At 39.7% G+C, this 21,860-nt stretch overlaps 2 protein-coding genes across 2 annotated transcripts; both read left to right on the top strand.

Annotated features, from left to right (window-relative positions):
• Positions 1-2,221: 2,221 nt before the first annotated feature.
• Positions 2,222-8,331, top strand: LOC119743300 (neuronal acetylcholine receptor subunit alpha-7-like). Its single transcript, XM_038219703.1, has 7 exons — positions 2,222-2,267; positions 3,852-3,905; positions 4,327-4,472; positions 5,774-5,818; positions 6,243-6,352; positions 6,807-7,345; positions 7,750-8,331. The coding sequence occupies exons 1-7, from the start codon at positions 2,222-2,224 to the stop codon at positions 8,028-8,030; spliced, it is 1,221 nt and encodes a 406-aa protein (XP_038075631.1). The 3' UTR covers positions 8,031-8,331.
• Positions 8,332-13,480: 5,149 nt separating this feature from the next.
• On the top strand, positions 13,481-20,003 carry LOC119743581 (neuronal acetylcholine receptor subunit alpha-10-like). The gene is made up of 6 exons (XM_038220000.1): positions 13,481-13,773; positions 14,481-14,626; positions 15,370-15,414; positions 15,771-15,880; positions 16,412-16,950; positions 18,613-20,003. Exons 1-6 carry the CDS (start codon positions 13,707-13,709, stop codon positions 18,882-18,884), a joined length of 1,179 nt encoding a protein of 392 aa, XP_038075928.1. The 5' UTR covers positions 13,481-13,706; the 3' UTR covers positions 18,885-20,003.
• The last annotated feature ends 1,857 nt before the right edge of the window (positions 20,004-21,860 follow it).

The raw sequence follows: 21,860 nt of genomic DNA, 5'->3' as shown, positions 1-21,860 counted from the left end.
TTCATTATTTGTTTGATATAACGCCTGAAAAAAATCCTGGTCATCTGATTGGTTGACTTTTAATACTGCCAATTTATCAGTTTAAAAACTGTTTAAAAGTTCGACAAGTTCATCATATTAAATTTATGCAAACTGTTTAATAAGCTGAGAACAATCATATTCAATATAAGTGGAGTAGAAAGTTGCGCGAAATATGCTCCAAAGAAAAATCCACTTCATGAACCCTTTAAAATATTCAATAAAAGCCTTGAAAAGCTATAAAAACATTTAAAAAAATTAATACAATTATATTACATTAAAAGGCCGAGGTCGAAATCAATGAGAATAGAATGCTAAGCTCATTATGAAATTCAATAAAACATACGTCAATCAAAATGTGCTGACAAGGTTCGTTTTATGCATTATACCCAGCCCAACATAATAATCTTATAGCCATGCCTCCTATGTTCATCAGTTCGACGCCTTTTGTTGTCAAGGTGAAATTGATAAACGCACCTCCACTGCATCGGCCTACGAAGGCTTATTTAAAGGCATACAGGATGATTTGCCTGTCATTTATTTTGGTCGTTTCCAATAATAACCCAAAAGAAGAAGGTTCAAAACCCAACCTGTTGAAGTTTGAGCTCTGCAGTTGAAACTTTTCGCGAAAACAGTGAAAAACCCTTTCCAAAGGAAATCGATTTGCCATTTTCAAGGGTATTTTGATGCCTTTTGGTTATGCTAATGCAAATCCGCACATTCATGCAAACCTCAATGTTTTTGTTGGAAATGCTAAAATCTTGGTTCGTTGAGTACCAGTACGTTCTTTAATCCATGCAAGCTTGTTGCAAAACCAGTTATCTCCCTGTAAAAACCAAAAATACACAATTTTCCGAACGAATAACATCCTTAAAATAAACCATTTCAATGCTGCACCATTTTTCATATTGTTGATATTCCCCGTTTTCTTTTGCTTTATTTTTTTGGTGTTAAGTTTTCCTTCAAAGAAATTCAATATCGGCATGGTTTGTTTACTTAGCAATGAATGAAATTTCTAATGCACTTTCACAAAGCTCCAAAAGTTATAAGAATTCTCTCGGCCAAGTTGCAAAGTTGAAGTTTGAAAAGAGATATGAAGCTATGACCCAGCATTTTACATTTCTTTCATACCCTCAACGCGGTATCAAATAACCTTGAGGAGAAATTATTCAACCACTAACTGTCGGTGTTACTTTTTTTCAATTGATGTCTCATTTAAAAGTGAACACATTGTATATTGATAAGAACATTGCAATTAAAAAAAAATCTATTTTTCGAGGTTAAACGTGAAAGTAGCATGGAGAACCATCTCTAAGTTCGCATTTTTCCACTGGCGACTTTCTCTCCCTTGTGAACCTCTTCACCTGAGTTTATTCAAACTTTCTCCAACCAAGCTTTACGGAACAGTACCAATCTCCACTCACTGCTGAAACAACATCGAATTGCAAGTCCAAAAAATAAACAGTTCTAAAAATAATACATGGAATAATACCGCATTGACATTATAGATACTTTAAAAAAAGAAAGAAAAACAAACTATGCAAACACCCAATACCGGATACAATACTTTTAAGTTCTATCACTTTCATTTTAAAGCTAGACTAATAGTGTTCAGCACGCACGTCACAATCTTAACTGAATTTGCATTTTTTAAATAATGAGGTACTGTTCTTCTTTAAACGGGAAGTTCGGAAAATAGAAAGTGTTGGTGAAACTCTTTCACTAGTAAATTATGCAGAATATAAAGCTACATAAAACTACACGACGTCAACCGTGTTGGTGCTGAATTAATCGGAAGATCAGAAATATATAACTACACACAGGCCAAACGAAGCCCAATATTCAGGCAACGTCCATACTTGTCCCCGTTGTCCAATTAGGCATTGTTACTGTTTTCTAAATCGCCCTTCAACACCATTATCTGACTTTCAAGTACCATTTTTTTCACGGCCAGTTTTTATTAAAGTGGTTGAGTAATAATAAAGTAAACCTAACTATGGAAACGCGCTTCCTTAAATCCACTCTTTCTCAACCACAAGGCCGTATCCATGGTAACCAATTAATGTCCCTTGACAAAACCAATGAGAGCTGTTGCAAAAAACAAAAAAACAAAAAAGGGAAGAGGAACCATATTAAAATCCTCGATTTACACCATAAACAAATATGTATGGGCGTGTTCAGGCGTTCAATGTGTGGACGCAAAATGCCGGAGAACAATATCGTCCACGATTCCCAGCATACGTCCACGAGTGGGTCATGTACAAAACCTATGGGAGTCTTCCAAAAAATTGGAGTACAAACAAAAGAGGGACAATAGGAACTGATCAGAATCATATTATCGTACGTTCATTGTCGTCGCTAGACCCAAGCAGACGATTGTGGACACTCATGGACAATAATTGCTGCCATTCGTTACGAACCATTTGCTGGAGGCCACAATATTTTCCAGCGGAACAACGATTTAGCCGACAAAAAGATTAATGGGGTAGGGGTAGAGTGTCGACAACACACACCCACGCCCATGCCGACTTACCTTCCATACCTACTGTGGACATTTCTTAGTTAACGTGTAGTTAAGAAAAAACAGAGAAAAATATCATTTCGCTCCCACCGTGACCACTCTTCAACCCAAATTTGTTATCATGATTTCCTTGTATGTTCCTCTTCATTTTGCGACAGATATACCTAACGCAAAAATGCCCTAAAACCTATTTTCGACAGAACGGGAAACATGGTGTGGACGTGTGCAAGTTCACAAAACGTTCACATTTCCTGCACCTTGTGGACCTCTTTTGTTCACATGTCCTCAACGAGTACATGTATATAGAAGGTTAGAGCGCCGCCTACGCGAAATACAGTCAATTCTTTCCTGTGCCATGCTATGTGGAGTGCCGTGGCCTCGTGGTCTGGAGCGTTGAATTCTTGGTTAGCGGGTAATTCGGGCGATTCACAATGCAGTGCGCCGCCAAGAGTTTGCCACGGAAAGGTCATTTTTCCCATTGCATCGTGGGAAATGGTCGACAAATTCGCAGCGCGGGACATTTAAAATCGTTAGTTTTTCCGGTCAGTAGTTTCGTAAGCGTTTGATTCGAGGATCTGTTTGCCCTTTCCTTTTCTTCTTATCACTATGGTGTTTTTTTGTAAGGCGGCAGAATGCTATGCCCTAATCTATATCATATTAGCTCAAATTGTCTACTGACACTCATTCAAATGGGCCATGTTTTGTCGACCGTAAAGTTGAAAAATGGACTCTCCATGGCAAACTCTTGGTGGCGCACTGCATTGTCTGAATCGCCCGAATTCTGCAGGTTGTGGGTTCGAGTCCAGGCTGGCGTTGTGGTGTTTGTGTGCCCTTGGAAAAAGAACTTTGTCACTCATTGTTTCTCCCCAACCAGATGTGGTTGTTGTGCTGATTGCAGCTGCATTTACGAAGCAGAAGTAGAGTAAAAAAGAACGGAATATATATTTTTTTTTGAAAAACGGAATGTACTTTTGAAAATCGATATTGAAAACCGAATGAAATTTTGCAAACCTAACGTGTTTTACGACTCAAATGTATTTCAAAACAGAATGAAATTTAGGTTTGTAAAATCTCATTCGGTTTTGAAATGGATTCGAATCATAAAAACATGTGAGTTTAGTAAAATTTCATTCGGTCTTGAAATGCATTTAAATCATTTAATTCGGTTTTGGGAAATGCATTCGGGTGGTAAAAATACACGTTCTGTTTTAAAACGCATTATATTTAGAAATACGTTCGATTCTCACAATACATTCCGTATTTTCAAAAAAATATGTTCCAATCTTTCTTTTACTCTTTTTCTGCTTCGTAGCTTTGATCCGAAATTGCAGCATCAAGCTGTATACTCCCCGGGGGAGTTGGGATGGTATTTGGTATGGCTAAATTTCCCAATTAGCAGGTTTATGATGTAGCGCTTTCAGCATCAATATTGATGGACACGTGCGTTTAGCACACATTATTATCAGAGTTAATGTATTTGGTTTAATCAGGCATTATCACAAATTGTTAACGCTCTTCGATGAGTAGCGTATTACATGTAATAATTTCTCGCGCAGCTGCTCAAGGTGCAAGCGATCTCCGGCCACGACACTGGAAACGATGTGTTACTTTTTGTCATCGAATTGTCAGTGAATAGCAAATCTATGTCCCAAGCAAAAATCAAGCAAGACTATTTATGAGCACTACATAATTGCATTTCATTTTGGCTCGTGGTCTGATATTTCCTATTAAGCAAATTCATCCCTCGCCCAGCACTTTTCTGTGCTTTTATTTTCTGTCTCCCCCAGCAAAGCCAATGTCTGGAAATTACGAGAAAGACATCGTAGCCAGTCTGCTGAACAATTACGGGTCACGTGTGATCAGGCCCCTAAGGAACTCCTCACAACCAGTGGATGTCACCTTGCGCCTTCTGATTTCGCAGATTGTGGATTTCGTAAGTCCAAATTTTCTCTGATTTCCAGACAATACGATTGTCAATCATTGGGCATCCCTTTTTTTTCCTTTGGTTCTCATTTCCGACCGAACCTATTTTGGGCTTCCGGGTTAAGATATAATATTTTGTTTTTTATTACCGCCGACCCTGTCTGGAACCCAATTAACAAATGAGGGCTCAGCCCTCGCACAAGTGTACAGGTGTGAGGTACATGCGACGTCTACAATATTAATAAAGATAATGGGTAATAAGCCTAGCACTAAATTTTCAAATGGGAGTCAGCCAGCTGACCCCAGCAAGCTCGTTGGCCGAGTGTTAAGACGTCTGCAAAGCAGGAAGCTATGGGTTCGAGTCCCATCCGAGTAGTTTTTTAATCACAATAATTATTCGGTACAATACTGAGTGTAACATAACAGTGCATGAAAAACAAATATCGGTGAAAGGCAAACCCCAATATTGAAAATACGAGCAGTGAATTTATGAACTCGAAATTTCAAAACTGATAGCAAGGAAGACTGGTGTTTTGTTATTGAATTTAAAAAAAAGTAGTTTTACGCCCGGAAATCCCCGAGCTGTTGCGAACATAATCCGAGTGTTAACAAAATGTATTCGGTAAACTCCGTACATTTTTGGAAACGGGCAGGATCCGGCGTCTTTTTGGTCATGTTTATTTTTTAGCCGCGGCGGCTACTTTATTATTATTCTGGTTTATTTAAAACAAAAACACCGAGTCGACAGCCACTAAAATGTCTCTGATAAGACCGGCTTACAATAATATAACATTAATAATACATATAAAACATATAAATAAAAGACATATAAAACATATAAATAAATTCCAATAGGACGAATCGTCAAGTTATTACCAGAAGAAAAACAGGATGTAATTCCTTATTAGTTACTTATCCAGACAGTTTAAAATTAGTTTGTTGTGCGTGGTTGTTAGTGAAATATTTTATGGTTATTAATATTTTATGGTTAAGTTTTTTTCTGTGAACCAATTTGTGAAAATTTTCGACTTTACACTGAATTTGAAACAAAACGTCATTTAATTCGCTAAAGAATGGGAAATGGGAAAATATATAAAAGAAAAGTTGTTAAAGATTCTCTTATTTATACAGCGTTCTCGTTAAGTAATATATCCTGCTTTTCTTCTGGTAATAACTTGACGATTCGTCTTATTGGAATTTCAATGCATCAATACTTATTACTTATCCAGACAGTTTGAAATTAGTTTGTTGTGCGTGGTTGTTAGTGAAATATCTTATGGTTATTTTTTTTTCGATATTTGTCTGAAACAGGATGAGCCGAGACAACAACTGACTGTTAACGCTTGGCAGAAAATGGTACGTGTACATAAGGTAGAGTACCGGTTCCTAGCAAGTGATGCGAGGGGCTAGAAAGGCTGGAGTCGTCCTTTTACCCTGAGACTTATCCCGTTTTTAAACAATATAATGAAAGAGCAATATAAACCGCCATACCGGTGACTTAATGTTTATGTACACACGTGCATTGATATACATTATTCAGTGCAGACTAAAATGTCATGGAATAGTAAGCAGCACCATTGTTTGACTTGTAATAATTAGCTGTTGAAATGAGATAGCAAAGATAACCAAGTACTTCCAATCAGAAGAACACCAAATAGTTTAGTAGAAGAGAAACACGAATTATCTCTATCCATTTTTTGCCCCGAGAACATTGAGCGAAGAATCTCTTCAGAAATTACAAGAGTGATTAACCAATTTCAATTTTCCCTTGAATTTCAAGTCCTGGCGAGATGACTTTCTAGTCTGGAACCCCAACGACTTCGGCGGTCAGGATACTGTGTACGTGTTGGAGTCGGATATTTGGATACCACGAGTCGTGCTACTGGAAAAGTAAGTTCCCCAACCTGTAGCGCCTAGAAACTGTTAGTGTTTGGTCGAACAATAGGTGTTTTTTTGGCAATGACTGATTTATTTCAGGGCTGGTTGTGGTTTTAAAAGAAACATTTAGTAGAGAAGAGAAATGGAAATTTATTTTCCGAAATTGAAGAAGAGTATTGACTATTATAAAATATTCCACATATAATTATTATTTTCATATTCGATAAACAAATATGTAATTGATAGGAGAAATTGACAAATTTTGTAAGGGGTCCCCAAACCACTCCTCTTGTCCCCCCCCCCCCCCCCCCCCCCCCCACTTAAGTTTGGTTGATGGATAACTATATAGGTCTCGGTCAAATTAATCGCAGGGTTTGATACAAAGTTCTTGTTGTAATCTTGATTAAGCCTTGTTTTCACGAGGTTAATATACCTAAGATTGTTGTCTGGCGTTTCCTGTTTTCAGTGTACATTATGAGTTTCCGAGCGTTGATGAGAAGGAATTGATCGTCTCATCAGACGGTACCGTGGTCTGGTACGCGTCCGCCATGTTCCAATTCTCCTGCAAGGTCTACGTCAAGCGCTTTCCATTCGACGTCCAGCACTGTAACATGACTCTCATGGCCTGGTCCTACGACATCTCCGCCCTCAACCTGTCGTACTTTGACGACGAAGACACTAAGCAGTACATCTTCAGCAAGAATGGGGTTTGGAATCTCACTGGCGTTGAGATGACTCGGGTGGAGACGAAATACGCGTGCTGCGAGCACCCCTTCCCGCAGATCATTTACCGTTTGACCTTCCAGAGGGCGTCCTTGGTCTACATCTTTAGCATCTTGATTCCATCCATTCTCCTTGCAATGCTCACCCTGATGGTGTTCTGTATTCCCCCTGAGTCTGGGGAGAAGATCTCACTAGGAATAACCAATCTCCTGGCGTTCGTTCTCTTCCAGCAGCTCATATCGGGCAGCATGCCACCGATTGGTGACGAAACACCCATCCTAAGTAAGTTGGAAACTTATTTGTGCCCGTCCGTTTCACATTTTGCTATAGGTCACTCGTACCCTGCATCCGTGGGCACCGACATTACATCGTTCTTTGTCGACAAGTTTGTGTCGGCATCGTACATTTTAGATATCAACACGTAGATAACTTAAGATGTTTCCAACCAGTAATAAATGAACAAATAACGAGTATTGTCGACGTATCATTGTTCTAAACCACTCCCCCAACACGCACACAAGCCAAACAGGTTTCAGTGATATTAAATGAATGTAACCCCCGAATGTCAGTTTAGAAACGCATGATGTGAAGACCTAAATACTCTTGTAATAGAGCCCTCTCTAGGAATGAAGGGTGCCTGATCCATATAACAGCCTGTTTTTGTCAAATTCCTGTTTTCCATGCAGCCATCTACATTTTCTCCATGGTTGTCATCGGTTGTGCCTCCATCTTTGTCTCCGTCTACGTCCTGTGGCTGTTCCACTCTCCCCCAGAGCGGACCGTCACACGCCGTCTGGTCTCCGCCATGACGTACTTCAGTCATGACCCGAGCAAGAGCAGGGTTACTTGGAAGGCTGTGGCTTGCAAGTTGGACCGGGCCTTGTTGGTTTTGTTCCTGGTGTTGACTCTTATTGTCATACTTGCATCGTGTATTGCACTCGCAGTTGCTAAAGATGGACCCAACTGATTTCATTAAAACCTCTTAATTTTGTGAAATCGCGGCTGCGTCTACAACAGTGGCTTTTGCCTTGGCTCTCGAATTATTTCAAAATCCAAACCAAGATGTAATCCAGACTCTGATCTTGTATTTATAAGTTTGATTTTCCCAAAGCAAACCATGGACTGTATAATTGTATTAATTCGGAGTCCTCAACAAATGATCCAAAATCACCTGGAGCCGAACCGCACACGAAGCCGACCTTTAGAAAACCGCTTAGATGTGAATGTCGGAACATAGTATTTGCAGGTGATTGACATCCATATGAAAAAACATTGACTTAGTAATATTTTATTGACGCAAATAAAGGCAAGTGTGCACAATAATATTCAACTTTAACCCACGTAGTGTAAAGCATTCTTGATGTCTTATTTTTTATGTTTACAGAGCCATCCAGCTGTATAGACTACGCGATCTTTCAAATTTTTTTACATGAATTGGCATTTTCGAGTAGAAGTTGGTAACATAATTATTTTACCTAATGATGGTTCGTAAACAACTATAAGTTTATTATATACTGACAAAAATGTAGACTTAACGGTACAGAACCCTAATCTTGAGCTCCGGAAAATCACTACTTTGCTTTTGGCCGATCAATTATGTATAAATGGTATTAAATCAAATTTATATAATATGTTGTGCTAGCCACTGAGTACAAGTACACTCAGTCTGCTCCTATAATTTTAAATGATACTGATTTTGATCAGGTTAAGGGTACTAAATTTTGGGAATGCATATTGATGAGAATTTATCTTGGAAGAAACATAGAGACAATATAACAGCTAAATTATCAACAAAAAATTAATTATAATGAACCGTCTAACATATCTTCTACCTAGTACCACGTTACTAACCTTGTACAACTCATTTGTTTTACCCTATTTAAATTACTCAAGTCTGACTTGGGGTAGTCCAAATCCTAAATGCAACAAACTGCTTACTCTACAGAAACGAGCAGTTCGAGTAATTTTTAAAACTGTCTTTTGTGAACAAAATTGTTAAAATGCACAGACCTGCATCATCTTAACTTAGGAAAATGTTTGTATAAATATATGAATCGTGCATTACCTGCTTGTTTTAACCTCTGTTTTACACTTACATTAAATATTCATTCCCATAATACCTGCAGTACTACTAGGAAAATCTGTATGTTAATTATAGTAGAACTTCATTGTCCAAAAACAGTGTTGTTCAACGTGGCCTCTATAAAATTATTGGAGTAGTCTGGATGACTCTTTTAAATCATCACCCACTCTCTCTATTTTTGCTAGAAACCTAAAAACTCATTTGTTAATTGCATACTCAAGCATTGTAATAGGGATAATAACGGCCTTGATTACTGTCTTACACCGGTGTCTGTGCTCTGTCTTTTCATGTATGTCTGTCACTTTTCTGTCTGTCCATAAGCTGGGGAACAAACGCTGTTGCTTCACCCCGGACCTAGATGTTGCCATTTAGTTAATGTTCACTATTGTAAATATATCAATGTAAGTATTGACAATTTGAATATATAACATTACGTATTATGTATCATCCTTATGCAGCATCGAAATAATGTATCTAATGAAACAGGATTTGGGGTTCGTTCTAACACAGTCGGTCCCCTACTGCTGCCGTTCCTGGAAAGTGCGGTCAAGCCAATTCAGTCTGTGGAACTTTGGCACTGTGATCCGTGGAATTCCGAGCATAAACAGTCCACTTCTCACGCTGTATGTAGGTTAATGAACGCTAATGAGTCGAGGTACGTTTGGAATGTTCCAGGGGAGGCGGAACGCTTTTCAAATTTGGGAGGGGATATCAAAAAGGGGCACTTCGGTGTGAAAGTGCAAAACCTGCGGCTTTCACGATGACGGATCCAGAACACATTTTTGTTAGGGGGGAGTGAGTCCACAAATTCACAGTGTGGGGTTCGCGGCCTGCTTAAGCGCTCCGAAAAAACTTGATTATAGATGCTCTCTGGTGTGATCTGAAGCAATTGCTGAGCTCTTAAACCATTTTTGGTGAAAATATATAGTGGTGTATGTAGTGGGTGTTTTTGTGACATCATGGGAGGCATGGCCCCGTTGCCCCCCCCCCCCCCCCCCCCCCCCTTTGAATCCGCCCTTAGACCTTCGGCACACCTCACACTCTCTGATCCCGGTGGCAGTAACCTCTCTCGGACCGCCCATGAACTTGACTAGTAATGTAGAGAAACCATTTGTTTTTCGCGAGGGGGGCACTGCTGCTTTTAATGTCCAGCACAGTGACCATATAATTCTCGTGAGGAGGAGTACTATTATTTTTAAAGGCCAATTTTCCATGAGAGGGGCACAATAATGTTGCGAGCGGGGCACTAATAAAATTGTGCTTTCGAGGGGCAGTTGTCTATTTCGAGAAGTTCCCGCGAGATTTACTATTGTTTTAATGGCCAATTCTCCATCTCGAGAGGGGCACAATTTTATTATAGCGAGAGGGGTATTTGTGCTTTTGAGGAGTAGTTTTCCATCTCGAAAAGGTTCACAATCGTGTTAATGCCAGAGGGGCACTTGTGTTTTTGAGGGGCAGTTTGCCATTACAAGAGAGGAGACAATGTTATTTGTAACGCGATCATAATTGCTTTCATGTCTGCGTTTCAGGGGAAGTTGTTTTCATCTCGAGGGGACACGTTTATAACTGCGAGAGGGGCACTTTGTTTGGCCTGGGAAAATCTGCGAGGGAAAGTGCCCTCCCCCCCCCGGTTCCGCCGCGCCCCCGTTATGTTCCGAGTCGCAGTGCCAGACTGCTCATGCCTTGATGTAATGTTATCTTAGTGATAGCTCCCTCTACAGCCGGGCTGCTTGCCAGGGACCGCTGCATCAGCAAAACATGATCCAACACTCCACTCTACATGTGCATGGTCTTGTTGCACAGTGACGAACGTGTACTCCACTCTATTCATGCATTATTTGGACGTAAGCTGCAGTCGTTCAAGTCAAAGAGATGCAGAAATATTTTATTAGTCAATTTGCGTTCATAAAATCTTGATTTGCTCTGTAAGTTATTCATGATGACGTAATAACGTACTGGTACCACTACATATCCTGCATAAATTATGAATGTATAATCATTGTTATCGTCCTTGTATTGTGGTCAAGGATTGGTCATCTTGAGGGATATATTAACCTGGCTATTTCTCGGTAATCTTGAAAGCTTTTCCTCAGTGCTAATATTTTACCATTTGCTAAAAAGTGTTGGGGGTTGCCGATTCAGGGAACACCAATGCAATATACTTCTTCCTCCACTTGTCAGTGCTACTGAATGCATTTTGATTTTGGAAGTTCGACAATTAAGTTTGGTTTGGAAGTTCGATGATTAAGTAACCCATCCCCCGGTCAAAAAGTGGAGAAGGGGGTATATAGCCCCTTTACCCCACCCGGGATATACGCCCCTGGTCGAGTCCCTCAATATAACCCATGATAATAAGTGAATAATATTAAAGTGAATAAAGAATGTACTCGGTCAAGATTGCTGTCTCGACAACCCCAATGGATCATATGGGCTCTTAGTTATATATTTGTGTCGACAAGGGGAGTTGGAAATGGCATTTGAATATTCAAATCCTTACTCTGCACAACCTTCAAATAACGCAATGAGCCAAACGAACATTTAACATGGTACTATGTATGCAAATCTTAACCAGCCAGTTCTGCTATTAAGTAGGCCTACTTGATAATGTATATCACGTGTAGGCCTACAATAAAACAAAATTAAAAAATAGAGCAAACCTCGTTTCGCTTACCGCGAAAGTAACCTTTAGTAGTTTTCAGATCGCGTTAAACCTGTTTGAGGATAGTAAAAGTTGTTTTCGAATTTTTGAAGAATAGTTTTCTCTTGTTCGTATTGGTTGTTCTAACTGTGAGATTTTAACTAGGCACGAAGGATTTCAAGGTTGAGTGAAGATAATACGAAGTGCCAACAAACGGCATAAAAGGTCCTGTGGTTTGGCTTTTTTTGTATTGGCCATTTATGTTTCGTAATAGTTTCAAGATGGTCCTGGTTGAATTCAAGTGCAATGCAAACACTACAAACTCCCGTGCCTTTTGTTAACAGCCAACTAGACAAGCTTTGCTGAAAAAGCAGTCAGTCACTGCAAAGTGTACAATTCGCTCTTTTCACACTCGGCCTTTAGGCATGCATCGAAATGGCAATTGTACTCAATAAAAATAGCCGGTTCAGTGATCTGAACCCCGACACGGAAATCACTGAACCGGCTATATCTATTGTGTAAAGTTGCCAGATCGAGGCTCATCATGCCCATGGCGGAAGTGTGAAAAGAGCGAATGGTAGTTTTCCTCTATGAAACACCGCATTTTATTCAGGACTACATGCTGCCCACCATTCGTACATTTCTACAAATAAATCCTGCCCAAACTTCATACAGTTTAGCGTGAGAGCTTACGTAGGTGTAGATCTATCATGACTCCATTGGCCCATCATTACCATAAAATGCACGTTCTGCACGAATGCTCATCTGCATTGATGGCTTGCTATTGGTATCGTTTCGGTTTGCGGTAACACCATGTGGTAATAACTACTGCTTAGAAGATATTAGTTCTGAGAAGAACTTGTCCTGCTTATTATCAACTTTGCTAAGTAGTTTTTTGTTCTGTTAAGAACAGTCCTGCTGTAAGTTCTAAAAGAACTTGTCTTTGGTCTCAACGTTTCGACTAGCCTGCTCTAGTCATCGTCAGGAGACTGAAGATAGTTGGAGATGCTACTCCTTAAGTAGGATTTGTTAGGATTAGGAGTGCTTGCTGGGCATGCCCTGCTCGCTCGGGTGTGTCAGTTGGCTGTAAGCCATGGGCATTGTGTTGAGGGATGCCCGCTGAGCGTCCTGCTCGCTCGACTGTGTCGGGCTTGCTATTATTAGCATACTCAACCATTACATACCGTCAGGGTGACCGTTTTAGCCGATTTTCGGCTAACTTTGCAGATTTGTTTTAAAAACGAGTTTGACAGAAAATATGACAGAATGGATTTTTTGGGCAGATTTCTGACAGAATTCTGCAAAAATGGATAGTTGACAGAACAACAGTAAATCTGAAGAAATATGGTACATTTGTTGAATAAAAAGCTTCAATCTTTTCAAACAAACCCTTGCATAATGGGTCAGATTGGCTTGTCTAGGTGCTGAGGTTCACGATTCCGGACTTTCAAGTCGTGATGCAACCTTGGTTTGCCTGAAATTTACGCAATTTCATATCATCTTTATGTTACTTTAGATTGTTTATAATGCAATTTGAACCTTAATTAAGGCAATACTACAACATATGCATGTGATTTTAAACGTTTATGATGTATTTCGAGTAATTCTGGAGAGTTTGGCAGATTTTTGATAAATCTGACAGATTTCTGAAGTGCATTTAGCAGAATTTGGCCACGACCTTACGGTCACCCTGCATACCGTAGATCACACACACATTCGTTGCGGAGTGATTGTCAGAAGGTTACAAATATCCGGATGTCGATCGTCTTTTTGAGGACCCAACTAACACACTATAAATAGCCCACAGTAGCAACATTTCCTTGGAAAGGATCTGTTTTAGTCTTGCGTAAGTGTTGCTAACGGCACAGAAACATCCTGAATTATATGCGTATTATAACACTACACAGGACTATATACCGAGAATGGTTCGACGAGAGCATATTCACCCCTTGACACTACCAATCTTGATCGTGATGTGTGGAGTAACAGGTAAGAGTAGATAATTAAGAGGGACACAACATAATCTCCAAACAAGTGTTGGTCTCATTTAACTTACTAATCGCTGTATCGTGTTTCATTTTCTCGTGTTTGTTTGTTTTGTTTTATAATTTTTTCTTTTCTGTTCTGTATAGGAAGATTTTAAAAGCACATGTCCATACATATCAGCAGTAAATTTCTTTGTCATGATAAAAAAAAATAATGGATGTGCCTTTTTCACGAAATCTGGCGAAGTATGAGGTACAGATTCATAGTTGCTTCTTCATGTTGGCATTCTCGAAACCTCAGTATAAGGCAAAAAAAATATTCGGTCTCTGGTCAGATCGAAGTTCCGGAATTGACGCGGGGGCGCGGCTTTTTTTTTGGGGGGGGGGCTTTTTTTTTTCTTCAAGCTTGGATTGTACAGACAAGGTGGGGTACTATTTTGTTTTTTTTGGTGTTCTCATGTACATTGGTGTCCTCCATAATTTGCCTTGGTGCTCTAGATCATTTGCCTTGGTGCAATTTCCCATTCCTTAGAGCTCTTTGAGGAGGTGCGGCAATAGAGGGCGCTGTTGGAGCTACAGCGGAACATTTTGGGGGAAAAAAGATTGACGCGCATGATTAAAATCGACGCGCGCGCTGACCAGAGACCGACTTATTTTTTTTTGGCCTAAAGTTGATCTTGTCAGACTGTCATCACACTCTTCTCTCCATAGTGGCATTGGTGTCTGGAAATAACGAGAAAAACCTAGTCGCGGAGCTGCTTGGCAGCTACGGATCCAAGAGCGCCAGGCCTGTGCAAAACACTCACCAAACACTCAATGTTACCTGTCGCCTACTGATAGCGCAGATTATCGAGTTTGTAAGTAGTCCAGCCTTCAAGGTTATAGACTCATTTGCCTTTGTTTCAATGTCATGAAATTTACTGATTTGAAGGATGTATTCATTGACAGCAAACATCGTTCCACTGAGCTGTCTAACGTTCTGTGTCCATTGGTGCTGGAAAAGCACGAACAAAATGTTGTTACCAGCCGACATGATAATGTGTACCTTGCGAAATCTGTCATGCATAGCTGCCCGAGTGCCGGCTCTGTCGTGGGAAAGTAAAAACATAACATTTTACCCGAGCGTGCGTATTAAGTCAATAGCGAATATAGGTCCTGACCATCGTTAGTAGGATACTGATACAAAATTATTCTTTTCTTCAGAATGATAGCTATTACTATATAGGAACAACAATTTTGCAGGATGTTTTTAACTATTATTTACTTACAATGTAGAAGGCTGTTTCATAATATTTTGGCAGTTTCGTTTCTCTGTTTTTGCGAAATAGTTATATACCTTAATTACCTTTTCTGGAGGTACTCGTTTGAACAGTCACGTTATAACCGGTTTGTCTTCTAATGAACTTCTGACTTCCGAGCACATTATTCAGTATCGGCAATTATTCATTATTCAGTATCATATTATAGTCGTGAACTATCTGTAATTTTAGTTTCGTAAAATTTTAGAGACCAGCTTGGATTTAGAACCAATATTTAATGATATACGTCAAACGACTTCGTTATGTTCTTTTCAAATGAATGATACTTTTAAACTCAACAGAATGAGCCCAAACAACAGCTGACGATAAATGCTTGGCAGAGATTGGTACGTTATAACATATCTTGCTTACTACAGTTGTATTTCGGGAGCTTTAAATTGTAATATGCATTTAGGGAATAAAGTTTGTGCTTGGCCGATTTTGAACAAGTCTGTTTAAGACCGGCGTGGGTAATGGACGCCGATTGGCGACCAGGCCCCTCGCCGGTCTAAAACGAACTTTTTTACTTTCGGTCAAAAATATCTTACAATTCAAAATTATCGAATCCTGTCGTGATTTATGATGAAGTTTAGGATTATCCAGGCTTATAAAATTATAGATTATTCTAGAGCCGGGTATAAGGTCCAGTTGAAAACATAACTTATTTTGCTCATTTTAAAATATATTTCGTTTAAATTTCAAGTCATGGCGCGACGAATTTCTTGTCTGGGACCCAGTGGACTTTGGCGGACAGACTGAGTTACACGTCTTCCCGTCCGACATATGGACACCTAGACTCGCACTCATGGAAAAGTATGATTACATTTGAAATAAACTGATCATCACCTTTGTTTTTATAAGCTCTTCGTCTTATAATTTAATGAAAAACAACGAAAACTATTATTCATAACATGGAATTTTTGCGTCGGGGTGATATAAATCAGATTAGATTTTGCCCTTCACCGACGTATAAACACTGTATACTCAGTGTGTAACCTTCCGAGTGAAAGTTGGAAACAAAAATCACTCGGGTTTTTTTTTTTCGGAGAACCTGTAAAGCAGTAATGAAAGGAAAAGCTTCATTGAGAACGTCACATTCATGGAATCTGCATACAAATGTTATCTTTATAGATCATAGCTCATAGATCATTAATTTTGCAGATTGTTATTCTACAGTCTCGTGTTTGGTGGGATAGGCCTATTATAATAAGAATCACATCTTTCTGCATTAGCGTTGCCGTTGCAAATGACGGCCATATTAAACCGGGTTCTTAGAGCATTGTTTCCATTGAAGATGTCATGTCCATAATGCTATCGATGCTGTATTTATTATTGTCTCTGTAGTGTCAATTTCGACTTTGCAAGCATAGATGATACGGAGATCACCATAAGTCCGAACGGTACAGTCAATTGGTACACACCAGTCATTTACCAAGTCTCATGCAAGGTTGACGTCCGGAATTTCCCCTTCGATGTCCAACAATGCAACCTAACCTTCTTGCCGTGGGTCTACGACAAGACGGGTCTGGCCTTGCTGAACTCCATTGGAGCGGACACTAAGCAAACTGTTTTCAGCGAAGACGGAGTGTGGAGTCTGGTGGATGTGGATGTGGCTGGTGTTGAGGTCAAGTACGCTTGCTGTGAGAACCCTTTCTCTCACATCATCTACACACTGACCTTGGAACGATCATCTAGCTTCTACATCTTCAGCATCTTGATTCCCTCCGTTCTTCTGACTACCATTACCTTAGCCGTTTTCTGGATGCCGGCCGAGTCTGGGGAGAAGATCTCTTTAGGTATGACCAATCTCCTGGCGTTCGTTCTCTTCCAGCAGCTCATAGCAGGAAACATGCCGCCACTTGGTGACCAAACGCCGATCATTAGTAAGTAGACACAATTTGATTCTCCGCCCATTGGATGAGGGACTTTACATTCTCTTTACAATTAAGTTTGCTTAAGTTGCGTTTCTGTGTTCTTCAACAAATGTCTTTCTTCTTTTTTCCTTTTTGCAATCCATTTTCACTTTGTGCGGTTTATTTCCATCAAGCATTATTTGGTGCTGTTTTGTAGATGTCTGGGATGTTTTTTTGGGGATGTCCATTATCGATAATGATATTTGATACTGATTATCGATACTAATTGTGGGGTACGAAGCAGCAGGGGCGGCGGAACCGGGCGAGGGGGCACGGGTGCACTTAACCCCCCCCCCCCCCCCCCCCCATTTCCCCAGGCCAACAAAGTGCCCCTCTCGCGGTCATAAATGGGCCCCCTCGAGCTAAAAACAAAACTGCCCCTCAAACGCACACATGAAAGCATTATGATCGCGCTTAAAAACAATATTGTGCTCCTCTCCCGATAACTTATCGAGATGGAAAACTACTCTGTGCCCCTCTCGAGATGGAAAACTGGCTTGTAAACAAAATAATTGTGCTCCTCACGCAAATAAAATTGTCACTGAATTGGCCATCAAAAACAACAGTGCCCCTCTCACTATAAAATAAATTTGTCTCTTTGCATAGGCCTAACTAGTCAAATCCAAGGGCGGACAAAGAGAGGTTACTGCTGGGGTGTGCCGGAAGCGGAAGGGCTCTCTCAAGTGAAAAAAATACCTCATTTGATAACAATATGGCTATATTGAGACTATTTCAAAAGGCCTACGCTGTAATTTTTTTGAGTATGGTGTTCAGGATTTTCACATTTTTAACGCAAACATTGTTAAAGTGTGTATCAACGTTGTTTATAAATTTTGTTCCGGGTAACATATTCCTTGCAATGTGAACGAAAATAGTTTCACAATTTTCTTCTCTTTCTCACCGACGGAAGGTGCCTTTTTTCTGAGCAAGTGCCGCTTTTTGAAGATGACCCCCCCCCCCCCCCCCCCACGTTTGAAAAGCGTTTCGCTGCCGCTGCGAAGTAGCCTACCCCGGAATTAATGTCTGGCAGCCAATAATCGAAATTATACAGTAATAATTCAATAAGTAAACATGCAGGGCACATTTTTTTTCTGGTCGATGTCCCATTCAAAACATGAATGGCTAGCAACTAGGTATCTTTTTGTTCGGGGTGAAACTCGAGAATTGCACGGGGAACGTAGCTTTATAGTTTTGAATGTGAGTACATGTGAACAAAAAGCACTGAATTCGTGTATTCACATGGGTTTACATGGTTTCAAATAGTGTTCTGTGGCTAAATATTTGACATAATGTGATGCCTTAGTGAAAGTTTTTCTAAGCGCAGTGATTCATGACCGTTACTGGCCTGTTTTAATACGGCGCTGCATGGGATAGAGTGCGTTCTGCACTAGTTGTGTAGCAGTCTGAAAATCGACGCACTTTTATCTGGAAATTAAAATATGTGCGAATGCGGCTTTTAGGTTGATCTTTAAACCATGTAAATCAGACATCGCAAGATCCGGAAGATTGAGGGGAAATCTTAGGATCCTAACATTTTCCGATAATGACGGTGAATTCCTGAAATGCCACATAAGATTAGTTGTCCTGTGAGGGATACCATTGTAAAAGTTGTCTTTCCCTCAATCCTTACAGCTGTCTACCTCTTCTGCATGGTGGTCTTGGGTTGTGCCTCCATTTTCGTGGCTGTTTACGCCTTGAGGTTGTACCACACAGCTCCCGACAAGCCCATACCTAAAACAGTCGTCGGAGTAGTGAAATGTCTCAGTCGTCAGAAGATCCCAGTCACGTGGCAAGCGGTTTCCCGGATGACAGATAAGGCCATGTTTGTTTTGTTTCTGGTGGCATCCATCGTGATCCTGTTGTTCACGTTCATTTCAATCAAACATGACCATACTCTGTATTAAGATTCGTGTATTTATTGGTTAACGTTATGGTTAGCAGGTTATGGGGTTACGTTATAAGGTTTAAGTTATGGTCAGAACACGACATTAAAGTTATGGTCAGAACATGTTATGGCTTTTTTGAGTTTTGTTTTGGTGAAGTTAAATGTTCTTACAAAATTATCTTTTATATTTTATACTACCATAAGATTCCAATGAAGCATAGTTTAACGTTTGGCCTTTTTCATCGAAAACTAAAGCCCATAACAGTAAAATCCGTAGGGTGCGATAAACTACGCTATTTTTATTGAACACTTCTACAAACAGACTGTTCCAATGTTATGTTCAAACGTTTTGAATAGTATAAAACCAACATTTTGTTAAATGTCAATTACATTTGATCACGAGGTTTTAATTCCAGGTAAACGAGCAAGTAAATCAAAGAGGACCATGCAACTATTATTTTGATTCTGGTCTTTTTTTATTAAACGGCGTCACTATTGAGGTTAAACTTCGTTGTCGAATTCTAAGCTTGAAGACGATTTGAACAGGCCGAAATACATCACTATGATCACGGGGACGGGGTGCACATATGCAAGTGGGAATACCATTTAAAAAAATAATTATAGTAGTAGGAGAATAGGGATCCACTGTTATGTAGTCTTACCTTCGATATTAGGGCAATATGTGTAATGTTCATCGTATTTCATTTGGGGTATTGTCCACACCCCCCCCAAAAAAAAAGAGATGGCAACGTGACAATAAGACTGATAAACTGCGTTTTAAGGCCAAGGATCCTCTTCCAGGTTTTTCTTTACCTAACTTAAAGTTTATGTGAAGGGTTTACACAATATATGGCGGTTGTCGCCATGAAGCTGTAAAGTCTAAATTATACACATTTTGACAGGCAGAAGAATGACCAAAATATTCTTCAAAGGTTTGCATTTTGTTTGTCAGGTTGGTTGGTTGTTTGTTGGGGTGTTGAAGTGTTTGTATAATTATGATTGTTTTTTTTGTGCATTGCTTTATATCTTTATTAGATACTATACCGGTACAACGTTCATGTTCTTCACATCATTTATCGATTAACTTGATTTGAAATAAAATAAATCAAAATTCTTATTGAAGGTGGGAAGAAGTACAGCTTTGCTTAGTACAGACTTCGTTAATACTTCACATTAAGTTGAAGAATCAGCATTTTGTGGGTCGGAGGCTTAACGGGACTACATATAGTGCGCCACCAACGTTCGTATGTTTCTCAGACGTACTTCGTATGTTTTTCAGAACGCTGCATTTTCGGGGCTAATAGCTCAGCTCTCATTGAACGATGTTTTCTACCCGGGGTCAACACGTTCTCAGCTCTCATTGGACGCACTATTTCCACTTGTTACACAAATCAAAATAGATGTAATCATCTTTTTATTTCAATCACAAGGTCTATCTTGGCATCAGTGGCAATAATTTAGTTTAAAATGTAATCAGTCAAATTTAGAACTTACTAAATCTCCAACAGCGTTGACTCCTTGACACACTACCTTATTCACGGTGATGTGTATCAGCTCCAATCAGAACCCCAACAAACATGTTACGCTCTCAGATTGAATTTAAAGGGAAAATACAACATTGGCAAACATCAAAAAATAAAACTACCAAATCATTTTGAAATACCTTGCTGGACTGTTAGTGAATGACAGTGTAAAGCATCCTGTAAAATCATGGCACCTGGTATACTGTCATTTTCAAGAAAACTGGTATTTTTGTATCAATTTCCAACGCTGATCAGCCGATCAGCGTTGGAAAAAACTGGCTTTTTTCCCAAATACTGGCCCCAGTTGACCATCACACTTGTTTGCAATCGATTACACACCTATGAATGGGTACAAGCCAGCTAGACTAGTTCCCTGACCTTACAATTCCCCAATATATGTAAACTGCTCTGTTTATTCTTAAATGGAGTCAGGGAACCAGACTACAGGAAAATGATTGTTTTTCTTGGTTTTTATAGCATTTTCGAACCCAAAACCTCAAAAAAGTCAGTGTAACTATATTTGCTATATATTTCCAACCCCCCAATTCCATCCATTTCTGAAAATTACAGCAAAAGCAAATGATGTATATTCCCTTTAAGCTTCCTGGAAAGCATTGATAACATCTGTCAAAATTACTTTGATGCTTCTATCAATACTTTCCAAGCGCAAGCTGATAGGAAAATTTCCACTTTCTACAGTTGCGTAAATTTGTGCCGGCGAGTGGGGGAATGGGGGATGACCAAAGTCCAAAAATTGCCCGGCCGTGGAAATTCGAAGGGGGGGGGGGGTTGTACTTTGTTTCACCATTGTTCAGTGCCATTGAATACATTTTTGTTGTTGGGATGTTCGAAAAATACTTTGAAATCCGCATTTTTTTTTCTCATCACGAAAAAGGGGGGAGGGGGTAATAAAAAAAACAAAGCCTCAATTGGTTTCGTCTTCTTTTTGATGATTTGATCACAATTTTGTAAATGGAACTTCAAGTCCTTGAATGCAAGCTTTGGACTTACTTCGAGTCTTGCAAAACCTCGTAGTGACGGCCATTTTGTGCATGTAGTAACCCTGTGCAATTCCATATTCTTTGGCCTGGAGGTGAAAAAAATTACCTGTTAACGCAACAAAAGAGCATGATTGAAAATACGTTGCAACATTAACAACGTATAGGCTGAGGGTTACTGGGTTGTGCGTGGATTGTTTCCATAAAGTTTAAAACAACTCTACCAGTTGTAATCAACAGTACCCTATAAAATAAAATAAGTTTAAAACAAATTGATGTGGGTCTACTTACTGACTAGTAAAAGCCCCCATCATTTCCATAATTTTAGAGGTACATCCTCACCATTATGAATCACCACAATTACGACTTCAATACCATTCTCACCGCTACAATAACCGCATTCACAACTACCATCATTATCACCAAAAGGCCCCCCCAAAAAAGTCTCCGGTTTCTGGTATGCGCGCGCGTCGC

Source organism: Patiria miniata, unplaced genomic scaffold (assembly GCF_015706575.1).
Source record: "Patiria miniata isolate m_02_andy unplaced genomic scaffold, ASM1570657v1 HiC_scaffold_6, whole genome shotgun sequence".
Taxonomy (NCBI): domain Eukaryota; kingdom Metazoa; phylum Echinodermata; class Asteroidea; order Valvatida; family Asterinidae; genus Patiria; species Patiria miniata.
The sequence above is the reverse complement of the archived record's forward strand: the minus strand, read 5'-3'. Positions and strand labels throughout refer to the sequence as shown.

Bases quoted from the DNA above. Each gene is read 5' to 3' on its own strand.
- LOC119743300 (XM_038219703.1), top strand. From the start codon at position 2,222: ATGCCGGAGAACAATATCGTCCACGATTCCCAGCATACGTCCACGA. The intron at 2,268-3,851 runs GTGGGTCATGTA...TCTGCTTCGTAG, and splicing joins TTCCCAGCATACGTCCACGA to CTTTGATCCGAAATTGCAGC. The intron at 7,346-7,749 runs GTAAGTTGGAAA...TTTTCCATGCAG, and splicing joins TGACGAAACACCCATCCTAA to CCATCTACATTTTCTCCATG.
- LOC119743581 (XM_038220000.1), top strand. From the start codon at position 13,707: ATGGTTCGACGAGAGCATATTCACCCCTTGACACTACCAATCTTGATC. The intron at 15,881-16,411 runs GTATGATTACAT...TTGTCTCTGTAG, and splicing joins AGACTCGCACTCATGGAAAA to TGTCAATTTCGACTTTGCAA. The intron at 16,951-18,612 runs GTAAGTAGACAC...CAATCCTTACAG, and splicing joins TGACCAAACGCCGATCATTA to CTGTCTACCTCTTCTGCATG.